Raw genomic sequence first — 16,957 nt, 5'->3', positions numbered from 1 at the left:
GTGTGGACTTGTGCTTGGGCTGAGCAGAGTGATAAATGTGAGTACATGATGATATTTAATCCAAAAGCAATGCAGACTTTGTATACTTCAAATTATTAACAGCAAAACCCTAAACATTTCAGAAATGCTAATGGAATATTTCATTAGGTGTTTTATGAAGTTGAAGACTATGAAAAAATAATTGGCTGAAACTCCAGTCTTGATGGATCAATAACTTTAATTTCTTTACCACAGTCTCAAATGGTGATTTTTGTGTATTGCCAGAAAATTCTGCTGAATTTTCACATTCCTTCTCCTCTTCCCACATCCACAAAATTTGCCTTTAACTTTTCATCCTCAAACCAGGCTATTTTGGATTTGCCACCAGATGTGACTCCATTCCTTCCAGAACTCCAAAGCTCAAGAAAAGAGCACTGATTCCAGTGCAGGTCCACTAATGGTTTAAGCACATGCCCTGGTTCATGCCAAGACAGGGAAGCCATCCCACGGATTTTTAGAAAATATATTGCATTACCAATGCAAAATGGAATTTTTTGGGGTTTTTTTACAATGTTTTATGTTTTGACAAAAGGAAACTATTCCTAGTTGAAACAAAACAAATCAGATGACATGTATTTCGTATTTAGAAACTTTTTGTTGGATCTCTCCCTGCTTCTGCCTCATCCCACTGTTTATTCAGTATTAGTCAGCACTGAATACCAACAAATGTCTCATTTTAATCTTTAAGTATTTCATTACTGTGTTTAATACTTTCAGCCATTTGTTCTTCACATTTGATTTTGGTCTATTTGATTGCACTGCTGTATGTGTCCAGAAAAGAGACTTCACTTTTCCTTCGCATTTCCTAAACAAGAGCAACATCCTTGTTCAGATCTCAAAATGCCTGCACAGGATTTCCATTTATCCACTGGCCAGGAAGTTGATGTTAAGGGAAGGCACTTGGAAGAAAGCTTTTCAAGTGAATAGGCACCAAAAAGTTTTACATTCTTATGCTAGTGACAGTCCCTTTTAAAATCACCTTTCCTTTCCCTTCTCATTTTGCCTTTCACTGGAGCCCATCAGCTCACTGTATCACTGGAACTACATTTTCATTTATGAAAATGTAAAGGCTGCCCTAATGAGACTCTGTGTTTTCCTTACCTATTGTTCTTAAGCAGTGTTGTTTGCAGTGCCCTGACAGCCTGTTCCTGCCTGTTAGAGCTCCAGTGCTCACTGTCCACACTTATCTGTCCTACAGCTGCTCACTGTTATCAGTCTGGCTGTCTTTCTGTCACTTTTTTATCTTTCACTCTGCTGGAGGGTCTGCTGCCTGATAGATGTCAAATTGAAGTAATGAAGGGATGTAGCTGAGAGACAGAAGTGAGCTGTCATTAGGGCTTCCAGCTCTTCCATACCAAAAACACAAACTTGTAAAATCTTTTGGAGAAATTTGTTCAAAGAAGGAGCAGAACTGAAAGATTCTCTCTGGTTTTCAGCCTCTTGCACTGTGACTAAAACATCTGCACCATTCCTGCCAGTGTGCCCAGTGAGGAAATGAGGAAGCCTCAGGATAACTTCAGGAAATTCCCCTTCAGCCCAAAGGGGAGGCAAAGTGCAGCTCCTCCTCCATACATTTGGATGAAGAACCTAGAGAGAAGATGAGACAGGGCATGGATGTAAAAAGTGGATTGTAGGGGCAGAACTGACACCAGGCTGGATGCAGAAGGGATTTCTGGGCATGGTGTTAAGCCAGGAAGATGGAATGATGCAATTAGAAACTTCAAGCATCATTTCAGGCATATAACATGAGTTAAGAGATAAGAAGAGCAATGGCAGTGAGGAGTTTATCTGGATAATAAGCTCCTGGCTGCATATGTAATCCATGCTGAAGTTTTAAAATCACTTTGACTAATCACATCAGTTGCAGCACAAATGTGCTTGAAGAGTTTTGCCACCCAAATATTGCAGTATACTTCTGAAACATCTTGGATAAGTTAAAAATTCTCCCTTTTCCTTTATTTAGCTACTCATTTTTTAAAGTTTTTTTTAAGTGTCCAAATGAACTTATTGAGCAGACAGGTAGAGAGAATGAGATAATACCAGATTAAGCAGTCAGCCCAGTTAGAGGGGTGCTAAGCTCCCTTAGCTCTGCTCATGGTTTATGATAAAGTTGAGGTGCCCTGGACAGTGTAGAGATAACAAAATATTGATTTTAGCTATAGGAATGCTGCCATGTTGTCCAACAAATGAGATTCTGGATAAAAAATGCTGTGCACTTCTGTGATTAAATGAAGCACTCTCATATGTCCACACAAAGAGATGAAATGAAGTTGCAGGAACTTGCTTGACTTTACAACCTGCCATAGTTGTTTTTTAACTGAGTTTTTCTATCTTGCATAATCAAGAAGTTCTGAGGAGAAACACAGAGTCATAGGCCAATATACACAGGAAAAATATGGAAAGAAAACCAGGAAGTGACAAAAAATATTAAATTAAAGCTCTTAGCATTTACAAGTTGATCTTAAGAGAAAGCTGGAGAAATGAGAAAAGAGCAGAGAGGTTGAGAGACACATATAATTTAATTTAGAATGGCAAAATGCTGTAAAAATTCTAGGTTTTGAGAGTCCCTGATTACTGCCTTCTCACTGCCTAAATAGTTTTTTGTGGAACCTTTTATCTGCATGTGATGAGTCTGTGTATGTGGATACTCGTGTGCTTAAATATGTGTTGTTCACTGTGCCTTTATTGATTTTACTGAGGGATCACTTCAAGCAAAAATAAGTATTTCCATCGTTTTGCCTTCCCTGCCTCTCTGCCACTTTTTACCAAATTCACATTTCCAATTATTCTTGTCTGTCATTTGACATTTTTATCTGACAGGTAAATTAAGGTCATCTGGAAGTTTCAGGCTTGAAAGCTCCTTGTGATTATATGAAAAAAAAATTCTAATGTATTCAACTCTGGCCTCTAAAATACAAACAAGAGAAACAAAATTATCACTTTTCAAGTAGGTACAGTTTCAGCTAAAAATCAAACTACTTACATGCAGAAAGAACTTAAGTCAGTTTCAATTTTTTCCCCTTTATTGATGTGACTGCAGGTGCTTCTTCAGACCATGGAGTCAGTCCCTACATTTGCATCAAAAATTCCTGGGCTCTTGGCCTTGGCAGTGAACATTTGTTGAAGAAAACCACAGCTAATTCATTTGATCTCATGGTTTGCTTGAAATTCAAAGCCAAATTCACTCTTTTTGCACATATTTTTTTCCTCTTAAAAACAAAAGGAGACCTGCAATTTGTCCTCTCCTTTCCACTGCAGAGATGGGCAGGAAAGATTCCTCTGAAACCTTCTCCATGTACAACCTCAAACCCTGCCTGAGTTTAATAATCTTTGCCACATATAGCACAATTCCCAGTAGTCAGAAAATGGTATTCAGCATTTGCATTGTTACTTGTGTGGCATGCTGTTTGTTATGCTGCATTTTTCCAACCAAACCTGAGCCTGTGGAAGGTAACACAGAGCTGGAATTCACTCCCATAACATCACTAGATATCATTTAACTAATTATTCAGTCAATATTCGCTCCATCATTTATTGGAAGATGTGTATATTTAACTTGTCTGACCACAGGTACTGAATGCCTTGTAATTTACTGCCTGTGCATGCTTCCATCAAATTATATGGACAGAAATCTAATGGCAGAAATTTAAAAAGTTGGTTTTGCTGAAAATTTGACCTAAGCTACTACTGTTTTTATTTGCTTTGCTGCTCTTACAAAGCCCAGTTTACACTTAAAAACTGTGAGTTTTTAAGCCACACACGAATATTGCTCAGAAGCCAAATGCTTTTCTAGGAAACAGCATTTTCTGAGGCTTTGGATAGCAATGTGTGCATTGCATTGAGCTTCATCAGCTGCAAAGTGAGAGAATACTGCCTGCTGAGCTTTCTAGACAGCAGCCTAGGTGATTTCCCACCTGAAGCCTAAAGAAAGCTGAAGATTTTGCTTATTGAACAGTTTACAAGTTTACCAGATCAAAGTTGCTTCCCTGATATAAAAATTATTCCCTTTTCTGTATTTACTCCTGTTTTCAGAAGTCATTGAATAGAATTATTTATTTTTCTTTCAAAAAAAAAGTTTTATTTCCAAGGGAAATAGTAAGAATTGCTTAAATGTTGTGTGGTGTAAATGTTCAAGTGGAAAAGAGTTTAACAAATAAAACTTTGGAGTCAGAGAAAAAAAATGAGCCTAATTCTTTTTCTGCTCATGTAGCTTTTAGACAGTGTGGACCACTTGGACTGTTAGTAGGTAAATTCTCAGTGAAAAGATTTAATATTATACCAAATAAATTAACAAAATTAGGAAGTGTCCAGTGACTGGATAATTTCAGGTGATCTTTTATAACTCCTAAACATCCTACAAAAAGCAGAGAGAAAAACAAGAAGCATAAGGGTTTTTTTTAATCAACTACAGGGTTTCCAATCACCAAAGTGTGTTGTGATAAATTCTGTGTACTTTGTGATGAGACTAAACACCAGACATGCGGAGGAATGTGTGAGGCAGCACATTAGGTTTGGGGTTTTTGCTTTGCTTCCTCCTGAATCTGGTTTAGTATCTTCACATACCCAGCACTGCTGCTGGCTTCACTGGGACCAGGGGATGGAGGGAACTTCTCAATTAGGTGCAGGATTAAGATAAATAAAGCTAACTAAGAAAATACAGTTTTGTGTCCAAAATCCTGTCATATTCAAACTTCAGTAAATTGCAAGTGTCTGATAGTGGCAAATCCTCCTTTTATAAACCTGCAAACATCCTCTCCCCTCCATCCTAGCAGGGACATGGATTCTGGTTTCTCACTTCACAGACAAGTTTGCATCCCATGTCCTCACTAAGCGCTGAGGAAACCACTAAAAATCAAATTTCACTTCATTTGACCACTGAAATGATTTCAGCCATTCTGCAAAATCCCTTGGGTAGTAGATGGAGCATCAACCTCTTTTCTCTGTGCTTCTCTTTCAGCTTCTGATATGGCTGCAGAGCAGGGACAGATTCTTGTGATTGCCACTGCTGCTGTTGGTGGATTCACTCTCCTGGTCATCCTCACTTTGTTCTTCCTCATCACTGGCAGGTAATTAAAACTCTGTTCTTGTATAGTCCCATCTAAAATTAAGAATTCAAGAATAATACTTAAGTCATTAAAGCACATTTTCAGAGCTAAAATTAGGGTTAGACACAGTGGAATATCCTCTTTGTTCAGCACTGGTCTTACAGTTCTTTTGTAGCTGTTTTCCATAAAGACACAGTTTGGGGAGATAAGAAATTATGTGAAACCAGGAAATAGTCTGGACACTTTAAAAGTTTCTGGAGCTCTTGCCCACAGAGTGATAATTTAAAAATACAGTATACCTGCTGCACCCTCAGGGTTCTGACATTACAAGGAAAAAAAAAAATAAGCAAAAAATCCCCACAGTGTATTTTACAAAATCTCATAACTCTCAATTGCAAAACTTGAGAGAGTGCACTGCTCAGATATCAACAGAGGGTGCTGCATTTCTAGATTTGTAATTACACATCTGTTTTGTTGGCATTGCATTACCTCTTAATTTGAACAGAAATTGAAGTTCTCTCAGTGCAGGCCAGAGGTTTTGTTTGCAATACCCCAGCAACTAAATATGGCACTGCAGTAGCTGCTATTATGTAAATTAATATTCTCTCTGCTAAATAATAAAAATAAATGTTAAATCTAATGTTCTGGTGAAGGTAATGAGAGTTAACTTTGGAACATATTGTGGCCTTAATCTTAGAGGCTAAGTAAATATTCCTGCAATTACTACAGAAGGTGACAAACAATAGTATCTTTCAGAGAAGAGAGGAATTATTTAGACAGAGACCAGTTTCCAGAGAAAATTATTGTGTGGAATCTGTATGTGAAATCCTGAAACAACTCAAACATTTCCTTTAGAAAAAAACACTAAATTTGGGAATGAAAAAAAAATACAGAGATCAGTTTCTTTCTGTGTTTCTTCCTCCTGTTTTCTACTGTTAAGAGTATCAGAGCTTCTCTTAGATTTTTACTGCCTTACTCAATGGGACCATTTCAATTATGTAAGATAGGAATTCATTTTGAAGTGCTGCTTAAATTCAATGATAAGAGCATGTTCCACAGAAGACAGAGCAAGAAAATTTTGAATAAATACTCAATTTACGCTAGGACTGGAGGCAAATTTCAGCATGAAGAATGAGACTGGTACCCTACAGATGTGCTCTGCTTCAGTGTTTAGAATTAACAATTTGATGAGCTGTCGAGTCTCAGGGCTGCTGATGAGCCTATTCAGAGTGGAGAGGCTGGGTCTCTGCACTTTGCTGGGTGATTATCCACCAGGAGCAAGGAGGAAGCACTGCTGTCAGCTGCAGATAGGAATATGAGAGCAAAAGAGACTTCAAGACACAGGACTGGGGTCTTGGCTCAGCTTCAGGAAATGGGGTGTTGAAGCTCAGTCTGATTTATCTCAGATTGTTCTGCAGCCAGCATGAGCAGAGAACAAGGAGACTGCTCCACTGGTGATGGATCACTGATTCTGTGGTCAAACTTTGGGGCCACATGGATGTTTAGGAGGGTTGGGTGAGGTTAAAGTCTTGTTTCTTTGACTGTTCACTTGGGCAAGTGTGGACCTGATTTTCTCTGAGCCTGAGAGAATTACAGCCTGTCAGTGGCTGATCTGTTCCCAAGAGAAAGTTTCTTGGGAGCTCTCTCGCTCAAGGATGATCTTTGTAAACAATTTTACTCTCTCCAAACAGTTCTGTACAACTGTAGATAGTGTGTTTTTCTCTTGTCCCACCAATGGGACAAGAGGTGGTGTTCCCTTGACCAATCATGTTAAACCTGTAGCGTAAGACCCTATAAAAAATAAAAAGCTCAAAAAATAAAAACCCTTTTCCTAAGAACTCATTCTAGTGTGTGCTGTGAATCCAAACTTCTACATCGTGTCCAACAACGACAGGCAAGCACTTGGAGTGTAAGAACTGTAGGGATCTGGACAGGTGGCACCCTACAGACCACTTGTTCAGGTTCTAAAAACAGCATTGGCATCCTTAGGGAGTCCCAGCAACTGGTGTTCAATCTCAGGGTTTCCACAGAGTCTGAGAATCCACTGGTTTGCATTCCCTCCACAAGGGTACTTCAGCTTCAGGAGTTTCTTATTTTCCTCATCATCACTTGTGCAGCAGTGAATGAACTTGTGATTGTTCCTACTGTGTTTCAGCAGTTTAAACACACCATTGAAGTGAGGTGGGTGTGTTCACCTATTCCTCATAGATCTCCACTGTTAGTATGGAAATACTGACTATAATTATTTTTAGTAATTTTACAGTGCTGTTAATATTCGCACAGAGGACAGTAATTTTTTTTTTTCAAGCTGGCCTTGGAACTGCATGTCTGCACTCCAGAGCACACATCTACAGGCACTGCTGTTCTCCACTGGCATCAGAGCCTCAGCAGCCTTTCCTATCCCTTAAACCAAAAGATTTCCCTCTAAATAGTAATTTTTAGGCTGCTCAGTTGGTGAGAAAGAGCTTTAAGACCAAGTGCAAATATTCTGTTTTTTCTTGACTGAAACAGTTGGTCCTGCCATGTCACCCCCTAAATCAGCATTGTCAGATCTGCAGGTAGGCAGTGTTTGGCAGCTCAGACTGCACAGAGCCACTCAACAAAAGAGAAAAAAGGGGACTTGATGTGAAAAAATATTTTCTTTTTTCATGAAATATGGTGAAATCATTATAATTCTATTATGAAGAAAATGAGAGGGTATTTTACCCACTGTATAGGAAAGTTAATGGGATAAGGTTTAATTACTACAGGCCTATGTAGGCAAACAGGAATGCAGGAAAGCAATAATTTATTGAAGTATCAGAATTCTTTGGAGGAGTCAAAAAAAAAGCATTACATCAAACTTAAACTCAGATAGTCATTGTCATGCTAATCATTCAACCATGATCTGTTTTTCTTTGTAAATAATCTGTTTATAGTTCATACACACATATTTCCCTCTTTAGATTCATCAGTATAAATATATTCCAAATGCAAAAATTTGGCTTTCATAAAATTGCAGATAAAACTTGGTGGACATCTGTTTTATTCATGGCAAGTATTGTATTTAAAATCTCACTTGTTTTTCTTGAAAGATGCCAGTGGTACATAAAGGCCAAAATGAAATCTGAGGAGAAAAGAAGGGCTCATTTGCAAAATGGACACTGTAAGTAGTTCAACACTATACAATATCTATGTCATGTTTTAAATAAAGAAAGTCCACTATTTCCTGAATAACTTTTGCCCTTGATGTTTTAATCTGGTTATTTGAGTAGCTCCTTATTGTCTGCATCATCAATGGTTTTTATTTTTATTAGAAATTTCACTAAATGTATTGTAGTTATTAAAGGGTATTTTGCTATTCAGCTGATATTTAGCAGGGTTGCAGGTGAATCTCTGAATTCTCAGTTGTTCTGGGTACTGAATTTCTGCCTCAAAATTCCTTTCTTGGTGACTGTATGACTTATTTGTACCTAGTTCTCTTTGGATTTAGGATTCCAGCCACCCAAGAAATAAGAAGTGGAATGGGTTGTCTTCCTTCATGTTCCTGCTCACTGATCAGTACAGTGAGAGAAAATCCTGGTGATCTCTCATGGGCCGTAATTAGTTTATATAGCTTAGTTTAGCTACCTACTTTAAATTAGTTGCCTTACTGTTTTCTGTTAGAGTAGCAATTTATTTTTTTTATTCCAAGGCTATTACACAAATGGTATCAGATTTTATTCTTTCATCATTTTGATAACATCTCAGGAAATGCTATGATCAACACAGAAGCTGCCAGAAGTAAAATATTTTTTCAGGTGACACCACTCTGTCGAGCCAAGTGTCTCTTTCTGTCAAGGAAAAGGGCACATTTTCCCATAAAGTATACTGCCTAGAAAGATGTTTTTGCCATTTGTTTCCAAACATGGCCAGAAATAAAAGAAGACAAAAACCCTCCTCCTGGAGAGTTTGATGTATGCTTCTGAAACCGTGACTGAATTTGAAAAAGCCTAACTCGGTGTCTTTCAGGCCAGGGTAAATGATGACTGTATTTCATGTTGACACAAAGCTTCATCTCAGAGCCTTCCCATTCATTTGCAGTGATCTCAGCATCACACTGGAGGGGGCAAGTCTCTACTCATAAATGTGCTCCAGAGAACCAAGAATAAAGAGGAATTACTGTTTTAGACTTAGCCATTAACTGACCTGAGAAAGGAGGCTGAGAAATGCTTCATTGTTTTTAAAGGGATTCTCTGGACCCAGCTGCAGATGCCTCTTTTTACCCTGATAAATTGATGGATTATTAGCATCAATCCAGAAGAAACAACACAAGTTCTTGAACATGCTATACTCAGGAACACAAGGGATATCAGCCATGCCAGAAAATGACAGCTTGTTGGAGCCTGCCAAAGCAATCTGGCACCAACCCACTACTGCCATGGCCATCTCCAAGGAAACAGACAGAAATTATCTTGAAAATGGATTTGGATATTTTTGTTGTCATCTTGCACCTGGCTCTATGGCTGTTCCAGATGATCAGAAGAGAACAAAGCAGCACAACCCTCCAGGATTCATCCTGAGAGAAAAGGAACTCAAAGATTTGACCTGTTTGGCAAAACAGGATGTTCAGCCATCCACTCCTAAATGAAAGGAGTGAACCAGAAACAACTGTTTTCAAAGTAAAGGACAGATTGCCTCAATTTCCCTAGGAGCAGCAAAGGGGAAGATAAACTGTTTTGGCAATATTCACTGTTGTTTTGAGGCTGTGTTTTGCCCCATATCATTGAGCCCTCACCTGGAGTCTCTGCAGTCCCTTTTTCAAGTGACCAACTCTTCTGTTTGGTTCAGAAATTTTAAACCTGGAAGATGTAATATATTATTTTCAGTCCTCTCAATTGCCTAGTCAAAAAAAAAAATAAAAAAAAAATAAAACTATTGTTGCAATGTATGAATGTCAAGGAGTTCTTGATTCCTGTTATTCTCTCTTCCTTGCAGTACATTTCCCAGGACTCAAAACATACATAGATCCAGACACGTATGAAGACCCATCTCTTGCTGTCCATGAGTTTGCCAAGGAGATTGATCCTTCAAGAATTCGTATTGAAAGAGTCATTGGGGCAGGTAAAACTATACCTACTGTAAAAAAATCTCTAGGGCATGGCAATACTGCCTTTCATAAGCATTAGGAAATGAATCCATTATCAGTTTTTTTGCATAGGATTGATTTTTTTGCCTGGTTTGTTGGCTGTTTGGTTTTTTTTATTTTGTTTTGGGATTTTTTTTCCAGATGTATTCAAAACACTGTGTCACTCAGCATGTGCCATAGTTATTGTCATGTATTCTCAGTCACTAAGGGTGAAATTGGATCAGAATCTCTTTCTATGGGGATATAAGTTCTGAATATAGAAGACTGAGGAAAAGTTATTCTCAAGTACAAAACTAGAGGAGTATGAGGGAAGAAAAGGAGGGGCTGGCTTGGGATAGGCTTTTCTGTCTGGAGAAGGATCACTGGCAGAGAGGGAAAAGAGGAAGATCTGTTGATAAGATGTAGACAGTATGAAAGATGATGCCCTGTAATCCTTGTTTTTTGTATTTACTTCATGTATCTTTGTCACTCGAGAAAGGAAGGGTATTTTTCAGTTTAAAACCCTAATTTAATGATATGTAACTACACTGATAGCCATGGAAATATCCCCAGTGTTGCTAAGAAGTGTTTTGTACACTAGAAAATGTTGTGCAATAATCCTACAGAAATAAAACCAGGTCTGGTAGCAGACAGGGGAGAGAAAGTATCGAAAGTAAAAGAGAAAATTCTGTTTTCACATTGCAAACCAGAGTGCTGGAGTACTCCAGTTTACCTGATTGCTTAGGCCACATCATCTGTAGCTGGAGCTGTGCACCTCTGGAATTATGATCCTGGGAGAGCCCCCAGAGGGCTGACCTCTGTAGAAAACATTCAGTTTGCTTTCTTCTGTTTCTTCCTTTTCTTCAGACCCACTATAGATATTGATTGCTTAGATTATAAAGCAGATTGAGCAACATTCCACACCTGTGTAACTGCTGATTTCAGTTGAATACAACAGACAAGGATTATTTGTGTTAGTTCAGATTAAAATTGTGTCCTCAATCTCAGTTTAATTCATTTATGAAAACTCTTCTCTCAGCCTCTCTCTCTCTCTATTTTCTTGTATGCATGGAGGTGTATGATTTGACATATTTTATTTTTATGGAGTTTAGTTTTGTGGTTTTCATTTTCTAAAATTACATGGGTAATTTTTTAGCTTCAAAAATACTCACCCAACAGGACTTGCAAACAGGTTGCAATGAAATTTAAACCCATTTCCATACATACAAAATATAGGTTAAATACCATGGCTGAGGCAGGGAGAGTACAAATTCCCACAGCATTCTTCAGTAGCTGCTCAGGGACATAACATATCAGTATAATTCTCAGCTGGCCTAAAGATTTCTGTGCATTCTCTCTAATTCTGTATTATATATTTCAATTGGATATAAAATGGATTTCTTGTCACAAGAGAATTATTTTTAAAAGTTGTTTAAAATTTTCACCTAAGTTAAGCCAAAAATCAACATCTTCTCCAAAATGACTTTTAAGAATTCAATTAATAGATGCATTCCTAAATTTGTTCTGTTTTGACATTTTATTTTGGCCAATAATTCTGATTTTTAATTTCTGTAACTTTAATTTTTCAAACAAAAATTATTTCCATTCAAGAATCAAAATATTTCATTTTGAAACTTCCAAAGTAGAAAACCACAAACACTTGAAAAAAAAAAATTTCTAGCATTTCTGGTCATGACATTTTTTGAGTTGTTCTTCTCCTGAAAGCAGTTTCCAGATTGCTTTTTCAATGGAAAAAGTCATGTCCAAAAGTTCTTGATAATTCACTACTTGCAGTTCCAATGACTGTGACACTCCAGGCAGGTATTTTTAGTTAGTTTCTTTTTTCACCTGAATTCTAACCTAACTCTGCACCCAAGTTATACTTTAAAGCATTTGGTAATTATATCTCACCAATTCACTTTTTTCTGCCCCATCTCTTCTTACTATTTAAGGGTTTAATGATTCAGCACCTCTTCAAGGAATGAATACTCAGAGGGATTTTGTCAAGTCTGTCTTAAAATTTACAATTATCCTCCTATTTTCTCTGTTAAAATGTTGGAATTCAAGGAAGAGCCAGACTCTCCAGTTCCTCCCAGAGCAGACAATATTCTCTGCATGATCTAAATCTCCTGCACGTTCTCCCACAAGTGTAAAGACTGAAATGGGGAAGTGAGTGGAGCTGTCTTTGGTGCTGTGACCTTTCAGTTCTATCAGCAGCCACTGTCTGTGCTGTAGGACATTTGTTCTGATCCCATGCAGTAATACCAGGCTGCAGATCAGACTTTCAAGTGACTGCTCCTGTTTCACTTTCAATATCACATTTGCGCTGCTGAATGCAAAAAAAAAGGATGTGTGGTTTGCACAGATTAAATTTCTAGACTGCTCAATTAGTTCCTTTTTGTATAATATACAGTAAGATGGGTGAAGTTTCTGTTATTAAACCAGAGATTATTTATATTTTATTAAAACCAAATGGGCAGTGGACTCTATCTTTTTCTCTAGTTGGGATCAGCCTTTTCCCTGGAGCAAGGAAAAATGTTTACTTCATTGACATCTGGCTCTTAGCTTCAACTTATTACACATGCAGTCATGAACCTCAGCTGCTGCAGGGTCAACATTTATCCTGTTTATCTTCAAACTTGAGCAGTGAGAATGAGATTCTTTGATTTTTAAAACCCCTTTGGTTGAACCCATTCCCCTTTGACTTTAAAAACATTGACAATTCTTTATCTGAACAGAAGTGCAGAAAAGCAGCTACTCTGGGATGAAATCTTGTCAAACTCTCAGTGTAAATAATTCAGAGTTTTAAATTATACCATTGATCTCCATCTAGTCTAAAACAGAAGTTATACACCTTAAGTTTCTAAATGTAGGAACTGTCTGTTCTGTAAGCTGATGATCTCAAGTTTGACATCATGTCACAAAAAACCTGCTGGTAGTCTTTGTGTTCACCAGTTTATCAATCCCAGTATCCAAGGGGAGGGGAATTTCTTTCTAACTTTCCAAATCATGCATCCAAATGAAGGTGAAAGAAACAGGGGTTCCTTCCCCTGCTTTGGATGTTGTACAGATAATAAATCTTGGAATCACACGTTGTTCAGCTGCCCCCTTTAGTTAAACTCATTTTAAAGCACTTGGTAACAGCCTTTTAATGAGGGATGAATGCCATTATTTATGAAATTCTGAAGCTGTAGTGTTCTTGTATAATCTTGTAGTAGCAAAATGGCTTATTCTATGATCTATGATTTCCAAATTAGTCTTAAAATGAGATTTTGAAATTCTGCTGATTTATTGACTACAAAATCTCTTTAAAAATCTGGATATTAAGGCTCTAATATTTTTGCTTTTCACTCCCTCATCAAGAGAAAGAAATTGGAATTTTTTCTCATTTTAGGCATTTAAGCTTGAAAAACCAGCAAGATGCAATAAGGTCATGGCTTGAGAGAAGTGTTCTGGTCCTGCTGAACATGTCACAAAATAGAAGATTGATAGACCATGTCTCCTGCAAAACATTCATGACTTTCTTTTATGGGAGGGCTTTACAAGTCCAAATTATCTACTGCTTTTTTCAGTGCAAGTGATCAGGCAAGGAAACTTCTAAGGAGCCTTCTAAAGGTGAAAAGGGCAAAGTCATACATGAAAATCCTCACACAACTTCCCCTTCTGTCCAAAGATTCCCAGAGCATTACTCCAATGACATATATTTTCACATATCTTATATTTGCACACATCTTTAATTTTTATTTTTTTAATTAAGTAGAAATAAATTGGTGGGAGGAACTATGCAAAGAAGACTTGGGACCACTTGACTTTTTCTAGCTGTTTAGGAAGCTGCTAATTTATTCAGAGGTTATGTTCAGTATGGATTAATTGTACTCCTGCACTTGATGATGCCTCTGTCATTGAAATGAAACACAAGCTATGAAATACTTCTCTTAATCTCATTCTTCATGGATCTCACTGACTAATAAAACTTTGCTTTGTTTTAGTGGAAGCAACAGAAACTAATAATATAAAAGTCTTTCGACAATATCCATTCTAATCCTATAAAATCAGAGAGTTACAATTTTTTGAAGTGAAGGTTGTGCCTTTTAGGTACCTCTCCTCTATATTTGCTTCATATCTGAATAGGCACTGTTACAGAAGAGAACTCCTTCATTTTGTTTACTTCCATCCTTAAAGTTTAGGGAAAACTAATACAGACAGCACTCAATGGAGTGTTAAATCCCCAGTTAAATATATATCTGTTCATTACTTGCTTTTTGGTTTTCAGCAATTCTGATTCCAGAATGACTGGGGTGAAAAATTTAGATTTGCTGTGAAAACAACCTGCACTGAAAAATGCTTTGAAATATTTCTGTGAACATTGTTTTTCATTTACTGGATTATGACCCATTGAAAACTGACCTGCAGTCATCCCAGACTATGTTTGGTAGGGGCTCTAAATAACTTCTGGGTGACTTCAAGATCAAAGGAAAGTTGTGATTTCTGTACAAACTGAATTAGTAAATGTGTAAGGAGAATGCAGGAAGACACACATTCTTTACAGGCCCTACATACACAGGGAAACATCAGGGAAAACAAGTTTTGAGATGCCTCTCACTGCAGAACTCCAGATTTTGTGGGACTGATGGCCTTTGGCTGTCTGAACAGGGAAATATGAAATTAATTTCAAGTAGGTGTGGAAGTCCCTTTAAATAAATAATGTCCAAGTGCTTTTCTAGGTCATAACAGCATAAAGTACTTTTTAATGCTTTCTGTAGCTGAAGGATAATAAAGTGTTCTGATAGTCTCAGGGCTTTTCTTAACATATAGGTCTTAGCGCATTTCATCCCTAGAGAAGAATATTTCTATCAATAGATATTTGACATAGATATTTTGTCATCAGTGGAATAAAAATCTAAGTGTCATTACATTCCTTCCTCAGTTATATATCCCAAACATGCTGGGGACACCAATGTTCAGTCCCAAAGGAAAGCAAGATGAGCCACAGTGGGGAAGTGGGGTTTGGATTTTGCAGGCACAGTACAGGGTGCCAGGACCTCTGCTGTGCCACAAAGGAAAGGTGATAATTTCTTGTGAAGTGCTGCTGAATATTTTGATTTTCTGGGATGGGATGACACTCATAAATTTGAATATTCAGTGAGTTATTTCTCTGTCCATCCCTATGGGCTGTGTGAGTTCCTTCAATATTTTTCTGTACAGGCATTGTGAGTTACCCAACAGATATTTTATGTTTCAGGGGAGTTTGGAGAAGTGTGCAGTGGACGCCTGAAGACACCAGGAAAAAGAGAGATCCCTGTTGCCATTAAAACTCTGAAGGGTGGCTATATGGACAGGCAGAGGAGAGATTTCCTGAGGGAGGCGAGTATCATGGGACAGTTTGATCACCCAAATATCATTCGTCTTGAAGGAGTTGTTACAAAGAGTAAGTCACCAGTACCTTTCCTTTATATTTACATGCTGGCTTTCCCATTCTGTATCATTTAGTATTGAAACTAAGCACTATTTCCTCACTCAGTATGGGTTACAGTTCTTAGAAATCTTCCAAATCATTGACAGTCAATACTGCAAAGTTTGGGACCGTAACAGGAAATGCATAGTCTGTCTGTTCTTAATTTGAAATGTTTCATTTTTTTATTTTTTAATAACAATTACCTTCATTCAAGAGAAGTCTTTACAGGTTCTTATGAAATAGAATGGAGAGTTTACTTATGGGCAAGTGGAGAAAACCATAAATGTAACTGAGCTGACAAGTTAAATCATCTCGTAAAATATCTTATTTTTGCAAAAGTGCTCATTATTTATTTGATAGAGATCAACTGATTTTGGGTCCCAAAGTGATGAATTTCCTATTTTGAAGAAATAATAAGTAAACTCTTTGTAGCTTGTCATATACTGCAAATGATTGACTAAAATTCCAGAATAATCTTTGAAATGTTTTACTCCTTATAACTGTTGCAGCTGTCAAGAGATCCTTTGCCTCTGAAATCTACCAGTTTATGGACTTTTCTGAAAGGCTGAAATATCTAGTTACCACTTAACTATTAAGAAGTCTAATTAATATGCATGTAATTTCCTCAATGACAACTTTTTTTAAGTAATGAATTAAAAAGCTCATGGTATATTCTTTTCAAAATTAATCATTGTCTCAACCAATCCATGTTGTTTGTTAATTTGCAGAACTTATATTTTTCTTTTAAAGGGAAGTGTTGTGTGTATAATGCAGTGTCCTCTTACCATCACAGTAAGAGACATAACATAACAAATATGTTATGAATATTTCCTGTTTTCACCTCATTACAAACATCCAAAGCTATGTTTGGAAAAAACACTAAGAACCAAGAGGAAGGTTTAGCTCCTGGACTCATGTTGTTGGAATGGAATTTCAGTAGATTTGTGGAATGACCTGACCATGTTCAAACCTGCCATTCCATGGTTCTAAATTAAGATGATCTTCTTTCCTCACACAGTATTGCAAGGATAAATTTATTGTTATTTAGGTATGTTTGGTTAGCAGACCAACAAAACCCTTTGCATTGCAGGAAGGACACAGCTTAGTCTCTCCACTGCTCTCCTGCTCTGTGACAACAAACAGGAGCACAAGTTAATGCTGCCTGAGCAGCACTGGAAATCTTGTCAAGAGATGCAAATAAAGTGAATTTAGCTCCTGGCTTCACACTGAGCATATCAGCAATTAAATTCCACCAGTCTGCACCAACAGGGTTGGTTTATGGATCAGTATCACAGGTCTGATGAGGATCCACTATGGATCTTGTAGGGTTTC

General features: G+C 37.4%; 1 protein-coding gene across 8 annotated transcripts in view; it reads left to right on the top strand.

The window, feature by feature from the left end:
- EPHA6 (EPH receptor A6) overlaps positions 1 to 16,957 on the top strand; it is a 371,203-nt gene that overhangs the window by 276,216 nt on the left and 78,030 nt on the right. For all 8 annotated transcript variants that reach the window (XM_086884184.1, XM_086884183.1, XM_086884182.1 and 5 more), the window contains 4 exons: positions 4,997 to 5,105; positions 8,159 to 8,229; positions 10,041 to 10,166; positions 15,413 to 15,598. In XM_086884184.1, coding sequence (XP_086740310.1) covers positions 4,997 to 5,105; positions 8,159 to 8,229; positions 10,041 to 10,166; positions 15,413 to 15,598 — 492 coding nt within the window. The remainder of the gene's footprint in view (positions 1 to 4,996; positions 5,106 to 8,158; positions 8,230 to 10,040; positions 10,167 to 15,412; positions 15,599 to 16,957) is intronic.

This window comes from Cyanistes caeruleus, chromosome 3 (genome assembly GCF_971803275.1).
Source record: "Cyanistes caeruleus chromosome 3, bCyaCae1.hap1.1, whole genome shotgun sequence".
In the NCBI taxonomy this organism is placed as follows: Eukaryota; Metazoa; Chordata; class Aves; order Passeriformes; family Paridae; genus Cyanistes; species Cyanistes caeruleus.
The sequence above is the reverse complement of the archived record's forward strand: the minus strand, read 5'-3'. Positions and strand labels throughout refer to the sequence as shown.